The 24,265-nt window shown below is 39.6% G+C and overlaps 1 protein-coding gene across 2 annotated transcripts; it reads left to right on the top strand.

Annotated features, from left to right (window-relative positions):
- The first annotated feature begins 1,115 nt into the window (after positions 1-1,115).
- Positions 1,116-3,555, top strand: LOC144715658 (putative mannose-1-phosphate guanylyltransferase 1). 2 transcript variants are annotated; one of them, XM_078590613.1, is made up of 5 exons: positions 1,116-1,297; positions 1,711-1,850; positions 1,932-1,994; positions 2,084-2,323; positions 2,782-3,555. In XM_078590613.1, exons 2-5 carry the CDS (start codon positions 1,740-1,742, stop codon positions 3,451-3,453), a joined length of 1,086 nt encoding a protein of 361 aa, XP_078446739.1. In that variant the 5' UTR covers positions 1,116-1,297; positions 1,711-1,739; the 3' UTR covers positions 3,454-3,555. The 2 variants fall into 2 exon arrangements, with proteins under 2 accessions (XP_078446739.1, XP_078446740.1); XM_078590614.1 differs by lacking the exon at positions 1,116-1,297 and having other exon boundaries at positions 1,791-1,850; positions 2,061-2,323.
- Positions 3,556-24,265: the final 20,710 nt, after the last annotated feature.

Below are 24,265 nucleotides of genomic sequence, written 5' to 3'. Positions count from 1 at the left end.
CCAGTATTTCCAGTCTGGTCTGGTCCTACTTTAAATTTGGTATAGTCATGTCCAGTCCGATCCGACCCATGATTTTGGTCCTATGGTTTAATTAAATAGCAAATATTAAGATCTATGGTTTGACTACATGATTATAGTATACTATAATTATATTGAGTATCACATACGACATTTCATGAATGAGATTAGACATCCCTCATCTCCCTATGCGTGTCCCTAAATGAACATGGACTAGGGATTTGCTCTTTGACACAACAGACGGTGTGAAATATAAATTCTATAATTTTTGAATTTAATACGTACCTAATTTTACGTTACATTACCAAAATGATGCAAAAAAAATCTCCAATGGGTGATAAAGTCACATTTTGGAGACGAACTCCGGTGAGTCTCTCACACCGATAATTTGAGAGTTAAAATTACCGTGAAGCTAAGAAATTCAATAATTTGATGATCAAAAGTCTCAGGGTCGTACTGACAATGTAGAAATCTGACTGTGAGATCAATAAGGATAAGGAGTTTCCTTGTATTGGATCTTCAGATCTTCTCGATAATGAGTAAATCCGAAACTTCTCGGAAGGAAGTGAAGGTAGCCAGGGGCATCGTCGGATATATCATCATATTACCAGAAACTTTGACCATAATTTAAAGAACGCTGCTAGAGAGTAGGTGGAAATGAAAATCAGAGAGCAATACTTCAAGAAAAAATTCGTCTTCAAAATCAGCGGCTCGTTGAGAATTGAGATGAGGGGTTGGCGGCTCCATCTTCTCTCTTCCACCGCGTGTAATTAAGTGCGATCGGTTTCCTGCTTCCACACAGATCTCAACTCTCTCTCTCTCTCTCTCTCTCTCTCTCTCTCTCTCTCTCTCTCTCTCTCTCTCTCTCTCTCTCTCTCTCTCTCTCTATCTATATATATCTATATATATATATCTCTATCTATATATATATATATATATATATATCTCTCTCTCTCTCTCTCTCTCTCTCTCTATCTATCTAAATATATATCTCTCTCTCTCTCTATCTATATATATATATATATCTCTCTCTCTATCTATATATATATATATATATCTCTCTCTCTCTCTCTCTCTATCTATCTAAATATATCTCTCTCTCTCTCTATCTATATATCTCTCCCTATACATATAATTGATACATACCTATAGAAATAAATAAATCTGTATCTCTGTCAATCCCCCTTATTGTTCTAGAGGCTGCAGTTCGGTTGATCTCGAAGAGCGGCGGATCGTGGGCGTCGGAGAGCTTGCTGATTAGTGGGCGTCTACATTGCAGGTTTCTCTTCCCAGATCGGTGGCTTTTCAGATCTCGATTTCTTCTGCCCAGATTTGCACGATTCTTGAGAGAGTCAAATTTCTTCCATCTTTCATCTCGAATCCAAACCCATCTCATCTGGACATAATTCCCTCGTCCCTTTGATCTCGAATACGATTCCAAGAAAATGTCAAAGCTACCATCTCCGCTTGATTTGACATGGTACTCTTTTTGTAATGATTGCGATCAAAGTTGCCGACTTTAGTTTAGTGGAGACGAGAGTGTCCTCGTCTTCTACGAATAAACTTTCGGAAATCCCTTCTCCTCGATTCATCTTCTCTCTCCCGCAATTCTGCCAAAATATAACTCTGAAAAGCGTCGGTTTTTCCTGGATCTGTTCTCAGGTAATAACACATCGCCTTGATTTTTCCTAGGTCTAAGGAGAAGGAAGGATTCCGGCACCATGAAGGCGCTCATACTTGTTGGAGGCTTCGGAACTCGGCTCCGGCCGTTAACTCTAAGCGTCCCCAAGCCACTCGTTGACTTTGCAAACAAGCCCATGATCTTACACCAGGTACGAAAAACCCCTTCAAGTCCGTGATCCGCCACTAAAGACAACCTCGCAACTTCTTCACTTCCTCAAGCTGATCCCCAGATCGAAGCCTTAAAAGAAATTGGTGTCACGGAGGTGGTTTTGGCGATAAATTACCAGCCAGAGGTAAGCAAACAGGAAGAGAGGAGGTGAACAAGATTCTCATTTTTCTCACTCCTATCGTCTCAACAGGAGCCTTTAGCTTCTGCGCGCAGGTGATGATCAATTTCCTCAAAGAGTACGAAGTTAAGCTGGGGATCAAGATTATATGTTCTCAAGAGACGGAGCCGTTGGGCACCGCCGGCCCTCTCGCTCTGGCCAGGGACAAACTAGATGACGGCTCCGGCGAGCCCTTTTTCGTTCTCAATAGCGATGTCATCAGCGAGTACCCTTTGGCCGAGATGATCCTCTTCCACAAAGCCCACGCCAGTGAAGCCTCCATCATGGTGACTCAGGTCAGTCTCTCTCTCTCTCTCTCTCTCTCTCTCTCTCTCTCTCTCTCTCTCTCTCTCTCTCTCTCTCTCTCTCTCTCTCTCTCTCTCTCTCTCTCTCTCTCTCTCTCTCTCTCTCTCTCTCTATCTATCTATCTATCTCTGTGTGTTTCTCTCTGTCTTTCTACTCTCTTTTGGGCTTTCGATCTCTCTATATACATATCTTTTTCTTTCATTCTCCTCTCCATCTAGTAATGTATCTCTCTCTCTCCTCTCTCTCCCTTCCCTCGAACTATCTGTACATCTACTTTTTTCTGTTTCTCCTCTCTTTTTGTCTTTCTATCTCTCTCCTTACCTATCCAAGTATCCATCTGTCGATCCATCTATCTATCTATCAATTCAGCCATCTATCCATCTCGTAGTCTCCTATCCTCTCTCGCTCTACCTACGCCAACAGCTCTCTAATACGAGTTCATGGGAAGGTGGAGGAGCCGTCGAAATACGGGGTAGTGGTCATGGAGGAGGAGACGGGGAAGGTGGAGAAGTTCGTGGAAAAGCCCAAGACATTCGTGGGGAACAAGATCAACGCAGGGATCTATCTTCTGAACCCGTCGGTTCTGGGTCGAATCCAACTAAGGCCCACGTCGATCGAGAAGGAGGTCTTCCCCGCCATAGCCGCAGAGGGCAAGCTCCACGCCATGGTCCTGCAAGGCTTCTGGATGGACATCGGCCAGCCCCGCGACTACATAACCGGCCTCCGCCTCTACCTTGGCTCGCTCCGCAAGCAGGCTCCGGCGGTCCTCGCCGCCGGCCCGCACGTCCTCGGCAACGTGCTGGTGCACGAGACCGCCACGGTTGGGGAGGGCTGCCTGATCGGGCCCGACGTGGCTATTGGCCCGGGCTGCGTGGTCGAGCCGGGGGTGCGGCTCGCGCGGTGCACTCTCATGCGCGGAGCGAGGGTCAAGAAGCACGCCTGCGTGTCGAGGAGCATCGTTGGATGGCACTCCACCGTCGGATGCTGGGCGCGCGTGGAGAACATGACGATTCTCGGCGAGGACGTCCATGTCGGCGACGAGATCTACACCAACGGCGGCGTCGTTCTCCCCCACAAGGAGATCAAGTCCAGCATCCTCCACCCCGAGATCGTCATGTAGATTAGATGATCGTGCTCCGTTTCGATTTGTATCTTCTTAGAGCCAGACTTTTACTTGTTCTGCATGCGATTACGTGTATTTTATTGGATAAGTTTATTTGGATGTGTTTAGGTCGAGCATGGAGAACGGGGTTTTTGTTGGTGTGAATTTTTCAATTTCTTTAAGAGGTGATTGAACCCATGGTTCCTCAGCAGTTGCAGTTTCCACCAGCTTTATACTCTGATTTGGTGCTGGATCGAGCGACTGTGGTCCTATCCTGCTGTGTACTCTGATTAGATAAGTAAGACACGTGTTATCTAAGTTTAATAGTTGTGCCAATCTTTTATTTTGATAGAAGAAGTTGTTAAAAGTCCCTTGAATGTTGCTTCCCTTGATAGGCCAAAAAGGTCCATTTTTCATTCATCCAGAATGATTAAATACCAGCCAATACAAAAAGCATCTGGGCCCTACTCACCTATGTGACTCCTTTTGAAAATAAGTCAGGTGATACCCTCTCACATGGGTCATATACAACTGTTTAAAATAAATAAAATTAAGCTATATGGGTCACTTATAACACATGGCTCATTTGCGTAGATAAAAATAAAAGACAAGAAATATTAATGCCTCTAATCAACAACCCCACAAGTTGGGCTTGAATTGTCATCATGCCCAAGTTGTTTACCAGATGCTGGCACCGTGGTCCCGGTAGTCCATTGATGAAGATTTTTAAAATAAATAAAAATAAGCTATATGAGCCACTTAAAACACGTGGCCCATTTGCTTAGATAAAAAATAAAAGACAAGAAAAATTAACACCTCTAATCAACAACCCCACAAGTCGGGCATGAATTGTCATCATCCCCAACTTGTTGACCAGATGCTCGTACTGTGGTCTGGGTAGTCCCTTGGTGAAGATGTATACAGTCCGCGCTGAAGATTGACGCCTCTAATCAACACGTCCCACAAGTTGGGCATGGATCTTGACCATGTCCAACTTGTTGACCAGGTTCGGGCACCGTGATCCTGACAGTCCCTTAGTGAAGATGTGCACAGTCTATGCTGGAGATCCTTCAAACACTGGATTGATGAGGCCTGCCTCAATTTCCTCTTTCATGATGTCGATTATGTTGGAAATGGTGGTGTAAGAAGCGTGCTATCCTCTTTGTCTTGATTGAAGTAAATTTAGTTAGCGAAGCGTATACATAGCGAAGCGTCGCTGGCCTTTGAAAAAAGAAAGAGAGAAAAGAAGCATCCTGAAATAAAAAAAGTAATGAATGTGAATAGAACATATGATTGATTGAATGAAGTGGCTGGCATGGCAATACAAATAAGTGTTGTTCCCACTTCGTTACCATCTCTTGTAAGGCAAGCGCCCCACGCTAAATAACAATGGGCCACAAGGTCCTTTGGAGATGGTGAAGACCTTCTGTTCAATGAACCTCCTACTTACCCTTTTCCATGAAGATAAATATATATTTTGGAAGCTCCAAGAAAATAAGTAACACCTAGGATCTATTTGGGAACTAGAGTCTGACTTAGTGTTCCCTAAAACACTGTAGTGTCTTCATTTGTGACCAAGATTTATAACATCTTCCTTCATAAACACAGTTCTAAATTATCATGTACCAATAAATTTCTCATTGTGACGTCACTAAAATAGCCCTTATTTGAGTTATTTTTCCAATATAAAAGTGCTTAACTAATACTCTATAGTATATTTCATGCCTTGTTATTATTATGAACACTGCACAGTTGGTCCTAGAATATGTCAATTTTGTTTTGTTGATTCTAGTGAAGTTTTGTAAAGTCAGGACATGAAAATGAATGTGGTTGTGGATAAGTCAATATGATTAAGAGATGTAAGAGTTTGTGGTAAAATATTTCAGAAATTTTAAATATTCTCAATAAAACTTAAAAGATGAGCTTTGAACTGAAAGATAACAAATTATTATCTTTATGGGAGTTCAATTTATAAAAGAGATGGCATGGATCATGTGTCTTCTAAAACAACCTGCTCTAATACCATGTTAAAACTCCCTAGAATTCTCCTTTGATCTCCCTTGAATGCTCCTCTCTAGTTCACTACAGGATGAACTCTAGTGGCTAGGTTTTGGATAGGCCAAAAAGATAAACTTTTCATTCATCCAGAATGGTTAAATACCAGGAAATAAAAACAGTATGTGAGCCCTACTCACTTATGTGTCTCATTATGAGAATAGTCATGTGATAGCCTCTCACATGGCCCACATACAAAAATTTAAAAGAAATAACAATAAGCTATATGAGCCAATTATAACATGTGGACCATTTATACAGATAAAAATAAAAGACAATAAAGATTAATGTCTCTAATCTACATAAGTTAAATAAGTTAAATAAGGTTGCAAGGAAGACGAACGCAGGTGGTCTTTGCAAGTATTTTCCCTCAACCCTTTTTTTCCTCACTGCATATGTATGTTTCTTCTATCTAGCACTTAGTTCTCATGGCCGTTTGCTTCTCCATAGTTCTTCGTCATGAATTCTCCCCTCTTCCCTCTCTAGTGAACCTTCCCTCTCGCACGATTCCTCTCTATGTCGCCCACAAACCTGCCCCACTTGATCTCTATTGCCTCTGCTCTTAAAGTTTTGACATCTTTTCTCTCCGCACAATCTCATCCCTCCCTCTTTAGGCCCTCTATGTCTAAGCCCCTCGCTCATCTCTCTTACGGGCTGAATTTTTTTTCTCATTTGGGCTAAAAAGCCTTTGAGCAACTTTTATAATTTAGATCAGAGCATTTGGACAATGACAGTATGGCAACACCTCGTAGTTTAGAATACAGTCATGCTTCAGGTTCTACTTGATTTTGAATAAATTTTTATATTTATTTGTTAGTTATTGTTTTGCAATCTTGATAATGGCTTATGGTCCACATGGAGAATCATGTTTCAAAATACCTTTACCTACATTAACTGGTATTAGAGCAATGATGCCATCTTAGAAATCAAAAGAGTTCCAGGACTATTCGATGCTCACACTTCATTCTGGTACATCATACTAGCCTCCAAAAATGGGTAATAACCTGGCACTATCCACCCCTCTAGGGGAAGGTATGCCCATGTGGGTTCATACATTGGAATAAAGTATATACAACATGTTACAACACACGGGAGATAGACTATCCATAGTAGAGGGAAGCCATTCCAGATCCCCCCAATAGTCGCACTACAACAAGGAGGAAGGTACGCTACGTCAAACCTTACTACAACCGAGGCCACTGGCCGTTAACAACTCAAAAAGACTGACACAAGTATGGGAAAGAGTACCAAAGTCTCAAGGTTGGTATCCCCACCAAGGGGGGACACAAGACACATCAGAATTGTTGGAAGGCCCACCTGGTTCTCATGCACAACCAACAACCCTAAACTACCAATGCTTTGCCTATGGCGGGTATGGACACCTCGTTGCAAATTGTCCCACTTGGACATTAATCATTATGGGAAATCACACGTTGGAAGATGCTCCGCCAATGGATGAAGAAGAATACGAACTGGATCAGGAATTTTTGAATCATAAGAAGAGGCCACCAACCTAGACCTCCTTCATCTACTATACCATTGGTCTATAACTACCGACATGGTACTCACCTCTATTTTATACACTTATGTTTATGTTGAGTCAAGTCTCTACAAGATCATCATTGACTACATGAGGATTGTAAATCTAATCTCACAAGAAGCGATTGAGAAGATGCGGCTTCTAATACAGAAACATCTGTCACCCTACTAGATGACTTAAATGAATTCTCAATATATTCATGTTATCACGTACGTGTGTTTGGGTCGCGGATCCTTTTGTGTAGAGATAATGTATGGTTGATGTTCTTCCCATGAAAGCAAGCAGCATGCCCTTAGGTTTCCCCTGGTTGTATGGCATGCACACTACCCAACATGGTCAAAGTAACAATTTCATATTTGTGCATGGCGATCAGAGGGTCGTCATCAAGTCCCACTCAAAATGTCAAATTTGAGCTACAAGTCATTTCCTTACATGTTATACTCAAGGATGTCCACACAAAAATGACAAACTGTGCCCCTCTTCCTGTGATGCAGGACCACGTCCGTGACGAAGTCCTGCCGTCACTGAGGGTTCGTACTCGGTGTCGATAGCGCGTCGGTACACGAAGAATTCTCGAGGGGTTCGTCGGGCACGGTCTCCTACGAAAATGACCTATGATGGAATGATCGGGTAGGGGTGTCGTACGTGCAGCTGCCGATGAACAGAGAAAAGCCGACGTCCGGGGGGGCGACGGGGTCACCCGGGGGCGGGTAGTGGACCTTCCGACCCTCGTCCGAAGGGACGAGGTTGCTACGGCGCCGAACGGGAGGACTCCCGCCGGGATTTGCACGCACGAGGCGGGCGAACTGACTCGTTCCGAAACCAGGAGAGACACTCAATATGTCGTGATTTTCACTCGTTCTGTCACGCTCACCTACGTCTAACCCGAGCGCGGTGGAGGCAACAAAAGCGTACTGAAAGAAATAATTGATGAGACGATAGGGGACGGTGTACCTAGTATTCGTCCGAGGATATTCTGAGTAGTCTCCGTTGGCTCGGTGCAGGTCGGCGGTGACGGGTCAGCTGTGGCAGGCGCACTATGGTGAGCGTTACTCCGAGGCGGGATGCGACGGAGCTTCTGGCCACGGGAGGGCTCGTGTGCGGCAAGGACCGGCAGCAGCGGCGAGCTTCGACGCTGACGTTCGTGGTCCTCCCACACGTGATGGTGCAACCCGAGCACAGGCGGGCGGGGAGCTGCTGCAGTAGGTCGTGGGTGCTGAGGGGGGAAGCCGGGGCGCTGGGATTGAACTCGTGCGAACGGCACAAGGGCGGAGGCGCCGCTCGATGGTGCAACGAGCAGGGCTGGACGGACGGCGTCACTCGGGTCCCCTGCACGGAGAGAGGAGCGCTGGCGGACAAGGGACTTGGGGAGGCACCCTTCGCCTGCGGGAGATGCGACGAGGGTCCCAGGGGCGGCGCCGGCGGAAGTCCACGGCGCGGGGACCACGCAGTGGAGCAACGGCGCCCTGCGGTGTTGTCGGCGCGCGGCCGTGCGGAGTGCGCGGGCTGCAGGCGCTAGCGGCGCTGTGGCACGCCGGGGCACGCGCGATCGGCACGGAGGGGCAGCGACGCTGACGTCCTTCTCCTTCCCTAGCCTTCTTCCTCTGCTCCTCTTTCTTCTCCTTCCTCTTCTGCTCCTTCTTCTTCTTCTGCTTCACTGGTCGTAACCCTAGCTCATCGAGGAGGAAGTCATCTCTTTTCAAAACAACAAGATTTCAAATTCTTCAAAAAAAAATCGTATCTGGTTTAGGGCAATCCTCTTCCCTTATATAGGGGGGAAGTGGGGTGACCTGATTACACCAAAAGAAGAAGAGAAAAGGAAACCAAAGGACACATAAAGGGAAATCCAATGACCTAGGACCAAGGAGATGGAACAACAAGGAAGAAGAGAATGAACGAGGGAGAAGGGAGAGGGGATCCAGACAGGATTATCCTCTCGCCTTACATGTGTGCGTGACGAGTTTAAAACAGTGAATGACGAAGACGAAAGCAAAACGACGAGTAAAGAAAAGACGTAAAGATAGCGATACGGTGTCCATTACCCAAAATACTTGAATCCGGGCGTGCGTACCGTCACCTTGGCTTGCCGAGCGGGCTGAACGCGAACGACCGGTGCTGTCGGGGACGACGGGGACGTCTCAGAAGACGTATCCGGGGCTGGAGCTGGTGCCGTCGGGGACGATGGTGACGTCTCCAAAGACGTTCCGAGAGCTGGTGCCGGGGCTGCGCCATCATCCTGGTTTATCTTGCACTGGCAATGGTGAATACGATCACATCCACCATGGACCCCTACATCTACAAGATTCAATCTGAGTTTCTAGATGAGTCCTCAGAAGGTTTGTCCTCCATTCTCCTACTGTGATATCCAAAATCTTATTGACTAAACCTTGAAGCAACTCATCCAACATGCCCCATCATAAATTAGCAACAATAAACCACCAAGAATTATGGAGCAAGGTTCAAGAGCTCCTCAAACAGACTTTCATACTCAAAAGTGGCAGTCCCCGCATTGTCCCCTCTTTTTAGGTACCTAAGTAGGATGGCACTTTTCACATGCCTACTGGCTATCATGCTATCAACAAAGTCATTATGAAAAATTGACTTCCCATTCTTCGATTAGATTACATGATTCACATGGCTACAATGACTCAAATTTTCTCTGATATAAAATTCTGGAGCGGCTATCATCGAGTATGCATACACTTAGGAGATGAATGGAATGATGGATATTATGTAGCCATCAAGCCAATCACACTATCATGTTTATTTAAGTTCATTAAATAAAATATTTACATTTAGTGTTATTCCGTGTGATGTTTATAATGAAGTCCATGAATACATGCAATGACTTAGTGAATTAGGATGAGAGCATAATATAGTGATCACTAGTATTTAAACATGTATTCTAAATATTCCTATACGATAGATAGTTGAGAAGGACATCAAATTATCAGGATAGAATAGCACTAGATGATCCTACTTATACGATAAGTATAGCTGATCATATAGCTGTTAGTGGGTGCTCTTTGGAGAAACAGTTCACTGAATTGATCTGTACGAATCCCAGAACGGTATTATACCTAAACTTCAATCAAGTTAATTCAAATCACAGTTGTTTAAGTGATCCATTGACCTGAGACACCAAGGACATCTCGTGAGTAGACGACTACATTTTGACTATGACTTACGAGCCTCTAAATATGAGATTCAAATAAGTTATAAATCAGATGTAGTAAGAAGCTTACGTAGATGATTGAGTGGTCAAGACAGGATCATCCGCCCTCGGTATAAGAGGAGATTGACTCAAGGAAGACAATGCAGAAAAATTCCTAGTCAGGGTAGCGAGGATATTGGAGAAGGCGTTCTCCAATGATTTTGGTTACACATCAGTACTAATCGAATGACGGATTAGGGTTTGATGATAAACCATACCTTAAGTTGTTCGAGAGTCTCACACGGATGATGGATTATACATATACGGTAACCGATGACGGTAAAGGTTCCATGAGAGAGTTCGAGACTACTTGGTATCTTCTAGAGCACGAGGTGTAGCTTGGCACCCCACGGGATAGAAACTAAACCTATCGATTGGGTTTAAATCGGTCCTTATTTAATTAATCTATATGTTGATATAGTTAATTAATAAGGTTGGTCAATAAATGTTATTGGGCAATTAAAGTTATTATCTAGAATGATACATGGCCTAGAGGGTCACACGCACAAGGTCATAAGGGCATTGGTGGATATATTTTACTTTGTAGGGTTTTTGAGAAAAACCTTAAGTAAAATATAAATAGGGAAAGGGTTCTCATTTTAAGCACCAATGCAAGTCTGATTTAAGAGCCCCTCCCTTTCTTCATTCTCTACATCAACCAAAGAGAGAGTTTCCAAGAAGAGTTGAAGAGGAAGAGGTGGATATTCAAGTGCCGAGTGATCGCATGGGTACTTTTAGAGGCCAGACGCGTGAATGGCTTTAGAACGATCTCAAAGTGAGCATGTCAAGGGTTGAATAGGTTCCCCAAAAAAGTACACTCAATATTTTGTTTCGTAGATCGACTATGAATCAATCGACATGCTTCTGCATTCATGGAACATATTTTCCATGGACGAACCAAGGCACAGAACCCAACATGGAAGACCACCTTCAAAACAATGGAATGGTTGGTCATGCCATTAGGACTCTCTATTTCTTACATTCATAACTTCTTGCCAAATAATGTAGCCACCCTCACCTATGCTTTAGGCACTACTTTTACTTTGTAGTCTCTATTGCCTAGAGTCCGCCTAGTTTTCCTAACTATAGAAGAAGTATATAAATCATAATAATAGGATGGATATTGACCAAATCATTGCATGGACGGAGTAGGAGTAGGAGTAATAGTAGTAATTTTTAGTTAATTATTTCATGAATTCTTTTATGTATAGTCTATTCATGTGAATTATGACTCATGTTTTTTGGTGAGCATGTGGAATAATTCGCGGTGTTTTATTTTAACAATATCATATAGTCTTCTGGCTATTAGCCACATGGAGCATCTCAAAACCATTTCACATTTTTTGAGCTCTGAATTTTTCATTTTCTGTGAGCTCAAAATTAAAGTTTCATTCCAAGCTAGTTGTTATTCCTAGGGTTCATCTTCATACTAAATGGGATTTCTATTGATCCCACGAAGGTGCATTTATTATATAATGGCATACACCTAAACAATCCATGGTGTCCATATGTTCAGCATCATCAGGATGCCAGTAGAAAATTTCTTTTAGAAGGGTGAGTTTTGTTGGACCACCACAGCTCATGTGGCTTTTGAGAAAATTGAAACCATACCACCAGTACCATCCTCTTGCGGCTTCCAGATTTTGATCTCTTATTTGAAGTTTCAAGTGATGCTTCAGGTACTATCCTTACTCAGGTAAGTCATCTGGTCACTTTTCATAGATAAACAACTCCCAACAAAGTACTGCATCCATGAAAATTAACTCCATGTCATGGTCCAAATCCTAAAATATTGGCAACATTATCTTATGTCTCGTGAATTTGGTTTATACCCAAATCATGATGCTGTGATTTATCTGAACAACCAATGTCACTTATATCCTTGGCATGCCAAACGGATGGAATATCTTTGATCTTTTTATTTTTTCTTAAGGCACAAACCAGCAGTGATCTCAGCCTCCAGTGTCACATACATGCAATGCTAGCAACTCAGCTCATTTGGTTGTTGGCCTTCCTAATATTTACCAGTCTTGTCCTGAGTTTTCTGTCACTTATGATAGGTGCGCATGTGCAAATAATCACCCCTTTTAGCATCACCATTGGCTTCCTTTTCAAAAACGAGTATACATGCATTCCACATATGTCCATGAGAGAGTTTATCATATGCGAGGACCATCAAGGGGACAATTCTGGGCATCAAGAGGACAATGCAATAGAAGCCATTTGGGATTGTCTCTATTGTCTTGGGTTAGATCAACACATCAGCCGTATAATTGACCAATGTCATAAATTTGAAACAAGAAGAAACATGTGATATATCAGCCCTTATACATTCATGTTTAGCCATGGGATGATGTTAGTATGAAATTCATTATGGGACTCCACTATACAAGCAACAAATTGGATTTCGTCTATGTCGTAGTTAATTGATTATCTATAACGGCATATTTAACTGATTGTCAAAAGATATTGGATGCCTCAAATATTTCTAAGCTTTTTTTTATGGAGATTGTTAGGTGTTGTGGTGTTCCAAAGATGATTGTCTCAGATCATGATCCAAAGTTTATGAGCTACTTTTGGAAGACCTTATGGCACCAAATGGAAAGAAAACTTCAATTATCCTCCACATTTCATCCTCAAATCGGTTTGTGGATAGAGGTCCTTAACTGTAGCTAGGTTAACCTGGTACAATGTCTTATAACTGGCATGTGTGCCCCATGTGATTAGTTTCTGGCCCATATCAAGTTTGACTTTAAAAGCACAATCAACCGCTCAATAAGGAATAGTCCAGTCATGATAGTATAGGGACATCAACCACGTAAGCCACTTGATCTTCAGCCCATAAACATTCTAGGAAGGTTTTCATTCATAACTGGGTCATTGAATGCCCCTACCTTAGCTCTCTACACCAAAGTTGCAATTTAAATCGCATTCACCAATCAAATGCATAAAAGTCTCGCCAATACACATCATTCATCCATGGACTTTGGGGAACAAACTCTAGTAATGGCCACCTCCACCATTACAGTCTCCCCTGGTCATAGAAGAAGCTTAAGAACTGGAGCATTAGCCCATTTATGATTCCAAATAGATGGGTCCTAATGCATGTGATATTGATATTCCAACTAATTGGAGCATCATCTCAACATTTAATTTCTCTAGCATCTTGCATTATCCTAGTGAGCTGATCATCCCAAACTGGTTCTCTCAGGAAGGTCCCTTCCTGGAACAATCTCTAGGTCCAATTAACCCACTAGTCAGCCAATGTACCCCATCTCACACTCTTGAAGAACTCCTCAACCTATGGCCCAACATGAGTGATCTGTCTCACACTTATGGGATGGGTATTTTGCAAGTACTATGGAGCAACCCATCAATAAAACAATCAAATTCATAAATGAGCCAAATGTAGAAAACAATGGCTCATATCCTATGAGCATATCCCCATCGATACTACCCTTAAGACCTTAACTGGAGATGAAGATTGATGGACATATATGTGTCTGACAAGCCAATCACACATCCATATCTTGTCCCATATTCATTAATACAATGTATTCATTATAGTGCATTTATGATGCTTATAATTAAGTCCATGAACACATGATGACTAGTCTTTATGATGAAATTGTAATACTGAGATGACTAGTCTTTAAGCATGTATTCTAAGTATTCTCATTCAGACAATACTCAAGAAGGATATCAAAGTATCCAAATAGAATAGTAATATATAGCCTCACAAATATGATGAGTATGGTTATTCCTATAGCATGGAGGTACTAAAGATATATAATGAGTGCTCTCTAGTGGTTAGGTTGACTGAATTGATCCACTCGAACCTCTGAATAATATTATAGCAAATTATCAATCTGTATGATTCACACCATGGTTGTGTAAGTTGTCTTAGACCTGAGACACCAAAGATGCCTTGCGGACAAACAGTTGTACTTTGAATATGACTTATGAGTTATTAATTATGGAATTCTGAACAGACTTAGTTCAGGTGCTTCATGAAGTCTACGAAGATGATTGAATGATCAAAATGGGATTATCACCCATAGTATTAGAAGAGACAGCTCAAGGAACATTATGTGATGTAGTCCTTGGGAAAGGTAGTAAAATAACAAAAAAGAGTTCTCCAATGATTTTCAAATGCATTAGTACTAATTAAGATGACCGATTAGGGTTTGCTAATTGACCATACCCAAAGTCATGGTAGGAGCATCACGTGGATGAGGGACCATACGTACATAACCTATGATGGACAGATTATATGAATGAGTTGATATATAAACTCCTTTAGGGTTTGATGGTCCTGGTACGGTGATAAGCCGAAAAATCACGTAAAATTACGTGGTCGTTGCGCTTTTTAGACTTATGCAATAAATTTATAATTCCCTTAATTACTAAATAAGAATATAGAGCAAGCAAGGGGTCGATCCGCAGAGAGGCAACAATTCAGAATTTTCAAACAATTTTTATGAATCAAGTCAAGTAATTTTGAATTTTGCAATATTTAATTCAATTAATATTAAATATTATTCTTAAAATAATCAAAATTAAGTAAAACTTAATTTTGATTTATGTCAGATAATTCCAGATAAGAATATTATTATTATTTTAAGCTCATAAAAATATAAATTATTAATTTCCCAATTTAATAAAATTTATAATAATTTTCAGAATTAAAATTGGGAATTTAATAATCAAGAAAGTGATTTTGAATTGGAGTTCAAAATGGATGAATTTTCAGTTCAAATTTTATTTTTGGGTTTTTTATATATTAAATTAAATTCCTAAACAATAAAAACTGAAATCTAGAGAGAGAAACAAATCAAATTAACCTAGAGAGAGAAAGTGAAGAAATTGGGGAAAGCCCCAATTTCGACCCTAAATTAAAAATGTAATGAAGCAGAAATGTCCTAAAATGATTAAGAATTAATTATCAAAAGTCAGATCTCGAATCCAAATCAAAAGAAGTGCTGATGCATTCAAAACATGAATCTAGGGCATGTACATTTCGCCCATGCCAAGGCGTTTCAATCGTTCTAGAAGATGATCAAATACAATTCCGAAACTTACAAATTTGATAAAGAGATCCAGATCTGACGACTTCCAGATTGCCTCCTGTGTCCTTCCTGGCCAATTGCTTGGGGAGAGCCTCCAAAAGTGATTTTCTCCCTTTTCCAGACCTCCATTTAAAGATCCAACCGTCTGGATTGTAGAGGGGGAAAAGACGAAGCTACCCTCAAAATTTCAGCCCAATCGGACATGTAGATCTCAAGATATCAAGGTTTTAGTGCGAAAAAATCTGAGCCGTTGGATTTATTTATCTCTCCTCCAATAAGCTTGGAAATGGCGCGTTTTGATTGGCTAGCATGATTATTTCTCGTTTTCCGCTTTCTCGGATCACGCCCTGACACGTTGTTGTGCGCGTCGTCCGCCCGCAATCATTGGCAAGTGATTTCGTCATTTGAACGGCTAGGAATTCTCCACGTCACCCTGAAATAATAAAAACAAAAGAAAAGGACAAAAGGTCTTTTTTAAAAAAATATTTTTTTTTTTATTCTCTTAGCCGTAATCTTTGACCATTCTTCTCTCTTTTATTTTAAATCATAAGCCGCTATTCTTCTCTCTCTTCTCTCTTTAAATATTTTAAATCATAGCCACTTATGTTGACTATTCTTCTCTCTCTCTTCTCTCTTTTATATATTTTAAATCATAGCCGCTTATGTTGACTATTCTTCTCTCTCTCCTCTCTATTTATTATATAATAATAACCACTCATTCTCTCTCTCTCTTTATTCTTATTTAAATAAATATATCCATTTATTCGCCCGGGCGAATGACGTGGATACTCCTTAGTAAATATTTAAATATATTATAAATGCCAAATAAATAATATATGTGTTATTTAAATATGTAAAAAATCATTTCTTGGCTATATAATGGTCAAAAAATTATATAAAAATATGGAAAATTCCAGAAAAATCATGGAAACACTTACCAACCTTTAGCCAAGTATTTAAAACCCTGTAAAAAATATTTATTCACTGAAATGAAGTTAAATTCCATAAAAAATGATAAAAAATCAGAATTAATAATAAAATGAAAGGTTAAATGATCTATCTTTATTTTAATATGATAACATGGAAATATAGTCATTAAAACACATAAATATAATATAAAATTCATTAATTAATCATGTTAATTTGCAAGTTATCATCCGGTCCATACTTTTAGCAAGCATCTAAACCTTACCTAAGTATCAGTCCGGTCTGGTCCAGTCTCGTCCAGTCCTGATCCATTCATGTTGACTAGTCAAAGTCGAAGAACAAAAAGTCAAGATAAAAAAATGGTATGGACTTCTTATCAAAGGGAAAATGAAAACATTTTGTTGCAAAGTTGCTTATGAATCCGATCTTGAAAATGAAAACAAGAATAAAATAAAAGGAGAAAAAGAAAATAAGATTGAAAGAAGAATAATTGAAAAATAAAAGAAAAATTAAAGAACAAGAAAGGAAGATGAAAAGGAAGAAGGTAAAGAAACATAATGAGTAATAAGAAAATCAGGAGAAAGAGGAAGAATGAAAATAGTAGGAAAAAGGTAACAAAGAAGAAAAAGTAAAATAAGACTTGAAAAGGAGAAGAAGAATAATTATAATAATAAAATAATAAGAAAGATAGAAGAAATAAAAATAAAAAAAAATGAAAATAATAATAAAAAAGGGGAGAAAAATAAAGTGAAGGAAGAACGGATGATGAAAAGAAGAATAAAATTATAAGAGAAGAAGCCTAAAAGAAATGAAGAAAACTTGACAGAGTAGAGTGTAGAGTTGAGAAACCTAACATAGTTTGAAATACAATGAAACAAACTTGACAGAGTTGGATGAGAGGAAAAATAAAGGAAAAACTAAACATTCTCAAGATTGAGAGCAAGAAAGAGAGACTCAAAAAGTGTGGGAGAGGGAGAATGTGAGAGGGTGAGTGATCGAGCCCACGAGAGAGAATGGGAGAGAGAGAAGAGAGCGTGCGAGAGAGCGAGAGAGGGGGCAAGAAAGAGAGAGAAGAGGAGAGAGAGAGTGCTAAAGATAGAGAGAGAGAGAGAGAGAGAACATGCGAGAGAGAATGGGAGAGATAGAGAGAACAGAAGAGAGAGAACGAGAGAGAGAGAGAGAGAGAACATGAGAGAGAGATCGTGCGAGAGAGAGAGAACATGAGAGAGAGAGCGTGCGAGAGAGAGAGAGAGAGAGAGAGAGAAAATGGGAGAGAGAGAGAGAGAGAGTGAATGGGAGAGAGAAAGAGAGACAGCATGCGATAGAGAGAGAGAGAGAGAGAACAGGAGACAGAGAGAGAGATAGAATGGGAGAGAATGAGAGAGAGAGAGAGAGAGACAGCATGCGAGACAGAGAGAGAGAGAGAGAGAGAGAGAGAGAGAGAGACAGCGTGTGAGAGAGAGAGAATGTGAGAGAGAGAGAGAGCATGCAAGAGAGAGACAGAATGGGAGAGAGAGCACGCGAGAAAGAGCACGAGAGAGAAAGCGAGGGATCCATAGGGAGAGAGGGGGGGTACACGACCAGGCAGGGGTGGGGGAGAGGGGAACATGATCGGTGGGGGTGAGGAAAGTAGGGATGATATTTTTATTTTTTGTTTAAATTGGTCCTAATCTGATTTGACCATTATACCGGATCTGGCCCAAATGTTCAGTCCACCCTAAAATGATGGACCGGCGTTCACAGTTCAGTCTGGTTCGATCGGTCCACCGTCCAAAATGTCAAACCCTTCACTCCTTTGTATTTACTAAGAGGGGGGTGAATTAGTCCACTTTTGTATTTATGTGATCTAATTGTCGTTTTATTATTCCTTGTTTAATATTTTCTCTCAAGCACTCTTCTCGCCTTAACACAGTATTTTACCGTGCTTGGGGGCACAAAAGTGCCCTTAATGCAGCCGCGGGTGATCGTCTAGATCTCAGGACAGTCACAGGCTCAAAGGCCTAGTGAAAGTCCTATAAAAAACCGCAAGCCACTATATGCGGGGTGAGCGTCACTCTCACCTTACAATTACACTCAAGTCAAGAATAAGGAAACTAGAGACGTCTCCTCTTCAACACTACGGAGCTCCTAACGTCCACCCTCCTTGTCCTGACCCAAGCTAATCTTCTCACCCTCGCTGACCACCTGCCTGCAATAGAACAAATCCCAATCTTCCCTAGTTGACCCTTGGTCAACACACTAACTTCTCAGATTTACCAATTTCAGTCCAAATATATTGATCAAAAGACACTAGACTATCAACTTCAGTATGATAAGTCACTTCCAGTCAAGTTCAGGTTGATATTATCTAATGTAATATGGATCACATACGGAATCTTAATAATCAATTTCAATTAATTCAAATTCGTAGAATGAAACCTGTTGGAAATTCAAATTCAATTCAATAATTCAAGTCAAAGCTAATAAGCTCAGTGTGATCAAATAAAGTCTAATAACAATCTCGATTCACTTCAATTGTCTTAATCGTATTCAATCAATTATGAATAGTCAAATGTAATTGATAAAGTTAAAATCAAGTCAATTTTACAGATTGGTTAAATTTTCTCCACAACCTGATCAAGTCAAACTTAGGCACACCAAATGAGATGAAGTATTTAATGGGTTCTAGAGGCCTTGACATGGATGTACAAAACAAAACGGTACGCAGCAGAACCCTTTTGCAAATCGAACGCCATCAACAAAAACCATTGAAATGAGTACCTTTCCACGGATCGCATCCATAATTTCTTGTATCCTGGAGTGAGCCGATTCGATCTGCTCACGTGTGCAGCCTCTAGACGTATCCACGCGGTCCTTGGCACGTCAGATCTCCTCCTTCTCATTGACGAGCCCCGTTCTTTCTCCGTCGACGTCGTTACGTCATTCCGATCACATCGGGTAGGGAGAGGGGGTGTTGGGAGAGTGGAGAAGAAGGGTAAGGCCCTTGAACAATTCTGGCCTGGGTGAATTTCGTTGAGGGCCTTCCCCTATTTATACTAAGTGGGTATTTTTCATAAAAACCCCCAAAACTTAAGTATATCTTCCGACGTCCAAAAGACCATTTGCATGTGACCCTCTAGGCCCATGTATCAGTCTAGTTAACGACTCTAGTGGCCCAATAACCTTTATTGGCCTTCCAAATTAATTAACTATATCATCTTATAGATTAATTAATGTGGGATCGATTTAACCCAATCAATAGGTCGAGACTCCGACACGTGGGGTGCCAAGCTACACCTCGTGTCCTAGAAGATACAAAGGAGTGTGTATCGACTCACTCATGGAACCTGTTTGTCATCGGTTACCGTGTATGTATAATCCCTCATCCACTTGACGCTCCTTGGAGGACTTAGGGTATGGTCAACTGTTAAACCCTAATCGATCATCCGAGTTAGTACTGATGCATTCAGAAATCATCGGTGAACTCTTCTCCGATAATTTACTGCCTTGGCCAAGGACTTCATCGCATCATCTTCCATGATCTGTCACCCCTTATACCGAGGGTGGACGATCCCATCTTAACCACTCAATTGTCTTCGTGAACTTCTTGATGTACCAAAACTAAGACCGTTTAGAATCCCATGATTAGAGACTCGTTGGCCATAGCCAAAGTACAACCGTCCGTCCACAACATGTCTTTGGTGTCTCAGGTCAAAGGACCACTTACACAACCGTGACGTGAATCAACCTGATTGACAGTTTGGTATAATACCATTCAGGGATTCGTACGGATCAATTCAGTGAACTCTTTCCACTAAAGAGCACCCACTATCTATTCTTAGTGTCTCCACACTAATGGCTATGGGAACAGCCATACTCATCGTATGAGTGAGTCTAGATAGTGTTATTCTATCTAGAGACGTCGATATCCTTCTCGTGTATCCTTTGAATAGGAATATTTAGAGCACATGCTTAAATACTAGTGATATCCGTATTACTATCTCATCATAATTCACTAAGTCCGATCATGTATTCATGGACTTCATTTTAAGCATCACACATGCACTATAATGAATATGTTCTATTAATGAACATGGAACGAGATGTGGAATGTGTGATTGGCTTATTGGCCACATATATTTCCATCAAACAGATCACTTATACATGCCTGACATGAATCAACTTGATTGATGTTTAATTATAATACCATTCAGGAATTCATATGGATCAATTTAGTGAACTCTTTCTCCAAAGAGCACCCACCATTTGTCCTTCGTGTCTCCACACTAATGGTCACATGATCAACAATAATTAATATAAGTAAGATCAGATAGTGCTATTCTATCGAGATAATTCATCATCCATCTCAATAATCCATTGAATAAGAATGTTTAGAACACATGATTTAAAGCTACTGATCATTGTATTATGATCTCATCATAATTCGCTAAGGCATTGCATGAGTTCATGGGCTTGATTATAAACTTCACACTCGAATAATAGTGAATTAATATTTTTTTCAAAGAACTTAAGAAAAACATGGAGGTGTGATTTGGCTTAATGGCCACATATTACCCATTAGTGGCTACATTTAGAGGCTACACACATGAGATACATGATTTCAAGATTTCATTTTCTAGACATTCAACAACTTCTCTAGTGATGTTATCCAGTATATTCAATGCATCATTCTCAAAGCTTTTTAAGCCCCATACCGATTGATGTCTTCCAAGGAGAAATAGCCACAACCCCACCCATCACCATCATTAGGTGGCTTGTCAAGTAGCTTCTTACGTGGGTCACTATTGTCCTCTAAACCCTAGGGTCAACTTCTTCAACTAAGTTGAATGTTCCACATTTTGCTGGGGTTGACATAGGATCTTTGAGTCTAACCACACTTGACTCCTTCGAGTCGAATGGATTTCTTACATCTTTGAGCTTCATATGAACAGCACAATTTAGGTAACTATAATGGTAAATTTAGGATACAAATGGGAGGAAGGAAGAGACCAAATTCATCTCCTAGATAATAAGAGGACCAATACATAAGAATCCCACTCTAGAAACACATTCAAACCTTTTTTAGAACTACGTCAACTATAGGCAAGAATTGTTGAACTAACCCACAATTTAAATTTCAAATGCCTATTTAAAATATAAAAAGAATGGAACATGGGTCCACGCTTAAAATAAGTAATCCTAGCCCTCCAAACCGTTAGAATTAAATCTAATGGCTGGAAGTGTTAGGGACCTTTTATTTAATCTTTCTTTCCTTTCTTTGTATCTCATCTTGGATTTATGCTCCCGACTTGTTGTTGGAGGCCTAGTGCACCAGATTTCTTTGATCCATTATTGTTATACAAGACTATGGCAAAGAGAGTTCAAGGGTAAACAAGATTCTATACAAAATGGTACCACTTTATTGTTGGGGTAAGTGACAATAAGGTTTGTGTGATCTCCTGAATTTTGATTTGAATTTTCTCACCTTTTCTCTAGTTAAATATTTTATTTGATGGAATAGACTTCAAGCTTTCCAAAACATCAAACGGCACTCAAAATGCATTATTTATCAAAAGTTATAATGTTTTTCATCCACTACATATTTTTATCCAACTCCGCTAGCTAGCGACAAGCCGTCGCCTACCAATTTCACTGCCAGAAGGGTGACCTAAGGTTTTATTTGTATTTAAAATTTACTGCTTGCCCTAATTTAATTTACAGATTCTAAAAAATCATAATAAATTAACAGAACTTATTGTAAACAACATAAATATTTATTTCATTTATTTAAATAGTTTTGACTAGTTTTCGTTAATTTTGTTGATTTTTTATTTAGAAAATAGTAAAAATCAAGAAAAAATATTTAATCACCCAAAAACTAATTTTAAAATAAATGTGAATTTGAATTTACTCTGTCTCTTACTTACCCTATTCTAAGGAAAATTTTATAAATAATATTGCATAAATCAGAGCCTAAGAATGACTTCTTCACACCAAATTATGGTTTATCAATCATCAGCATAAATCAGAAAAAATAATGATGAAGAGACTCTTTAGGACAAAATAAATATATACTAGCTCATATTGTGTTAAAAGTTTGTGTTTCAAGCACATTGTAAACCGTCTTGTTTTTTTAAGTTGATGAATTTATACGGATGAGCTGGATCCTTAAATCCAGGTAGTTGTTGTATGAAAAGATTTTTCATAAAATCACTATGTAAGAAAACATATCCAGTTTCTTAATTATCAAGTTAAGTGACAGTCCAAGATATTAAATGAAACAAATAGTCTTGAATGTAATGACCGGACAAAAAATAACAAGGTAATCATAAGGTATATTTGACTGAATCCTCGAATTATGGTACATTATTTACACCTATCAATGGAGCAATCAACTGAGTTTACTGCACAAAATCAATATTGAAACAATGATGTGATAGTCTAGTGGAAGAGGGAAGGGTGTTCATATGATAGTCTACTGAAATGCCTGCCCATATGACAATATCAAGAGATATGTTGAACTGGATCTCACAAGGAAGAAATATGATATCCATATTTACAATATATAGATATCATATGATGATGTTATATATTGATTGATACACCAATATTGACATCCATGTTTGCCTAAGGGTTTGGATACCAATATTGGAAATTTCTTGCAAATATCATATTGTCTGGTATCTGAGTTCATATATTCAATATATTATCATTACTTTTTTGGATGAGGAAAAAATAAAAATATCCTATTAAATAACATAAATAAGTACATGAATATCAAATAAGTACAAAAAATATAAATGTATATGTTGAACTATAAGGCATGAGCATATTAGTAGGTCATGCACCCAGGTCATTTCTGAAACTCAATCAATCATAGTGTCAAGTGTTAATGATTGACGGGAAGCCAGCAGCAAACTATGGGAAGTACATAGAGAAAACAAGGCATCGAGTGGCAAAAAAACAAATGGATGAGGTGACAAAAATAGACAGTGAGCTGGCATGATGGTCAGTGTGTGGACCTCTAACTAATTCCAACTATCATCAATCATTGACTAGGTTAGAGGCAGACATTGTGATAACAGTCAACTCTGATTAGAGCCAACTCTTATATAAGTTTGATGCTTATTATAGATTAACCCATGTGACCATAATACATTTTGATATGAGTTTATGTTATTTTTACCCAGATTTATGATGTGTTATCACTGTATTAATTTATAAAAAATTACCTATGAGGTTTCTATTGAAATTTATTTGGCTCCTTATGTACTTAGAATTTTATTTTATATTAACACGTTTTATTTTGTATTAAGGGTATGTGTATATTTACATTTTTCAATGATCATTTGAACCACAACTCTAATCAGACAGAGATGATGATCAAACATATGACAGTATTGAGGAGCAATGCCCCACCACATGTTAGGATAAAGTATATAATGATTAGATCATAACTAGCCAATTTTATTTGAGTAAAGGTTTTTAAACAGGTGTTCTAATATTCATATTTAAAGGACAGTTGAGATGGTCATCCAAATAATTGGAAAGAATTACGCTATCTAGTCCTTTGTTTTTTATAGAGCACAAGATGTAGCTTGGTATTCCACGGGTTAGATTAATTCATAATTATTTGATATATTATGAATTAATTAGGTTGTCCAATGTATACTATTAGGCAATATTAGGCAATTGTTAAACTCCAAATTTGGGGTGTAATTATTCTTTCTTGCCTTTTGAGTAACCAATAAATTGTATAAAAACTTCTACTTAAAGAAAATATGACTAGTTAGCAATGACAAACTATATTGAATGGTGTCAACGGAAAAAGGGATAACGGAAAAAACCTCATATCACTATTTATATGGTGATTAAAAAGGTGATAAAATATACTTATAAATATGAGCCAAAAACATGGGAAATAGGAGTTAATTAGGTGATATTCAATTATTAATGATATTAAGATGATTAATATAAATCATAGTGATATGAGGACGATGATAAGAATGAACAAGATGGAGGATGAAGCAATTTAGGAAAGATTAG

The sequence above is a fragment of the Wolffia australiana genome, chromosome 19 (genome assembly GCF_029677425.1).
Source record: "Wolffia australiana isolate 7733 chromosome 19, ASM2967742v1".
Taxonomy (NCBI): Eukaryota; Viridiplantae; Streptophyta; class Magnoliopsida; order Alismatales; family Araceae; genus Wolffia; species Wolffia australiana.
Note: the sequence above shows the minus strand (reverse complement) of the source record. Positions and strands in the feature narration are given on the sequence as shown.

Excerpts from the sequence above, each read along its gene's own strand:
- LOC144715658 (XM_078590613.1), top strand. The coding sequence starts at position 1,740 with ATGAAGGCGCTCATACTTGTTGGAGGCTTCGGAACTCGGCTCCGGCCG. Across the intron at positions 1,851-1,931 it reads AGCCCATGATCTTACACCAG|ATCGAAGCCTTAAAAGAAAT; the intron begins GTACGAAAAACC and ends GCTGATCCCCAG. Across the intron at positions 2,324-2,781 it reads CCTCCATCATGGTGACTCAG|GTGGAGGAGCCGTCGAAATA; the intron begins GTCAGTCTCTCT and ends GTTCATGGGAAG.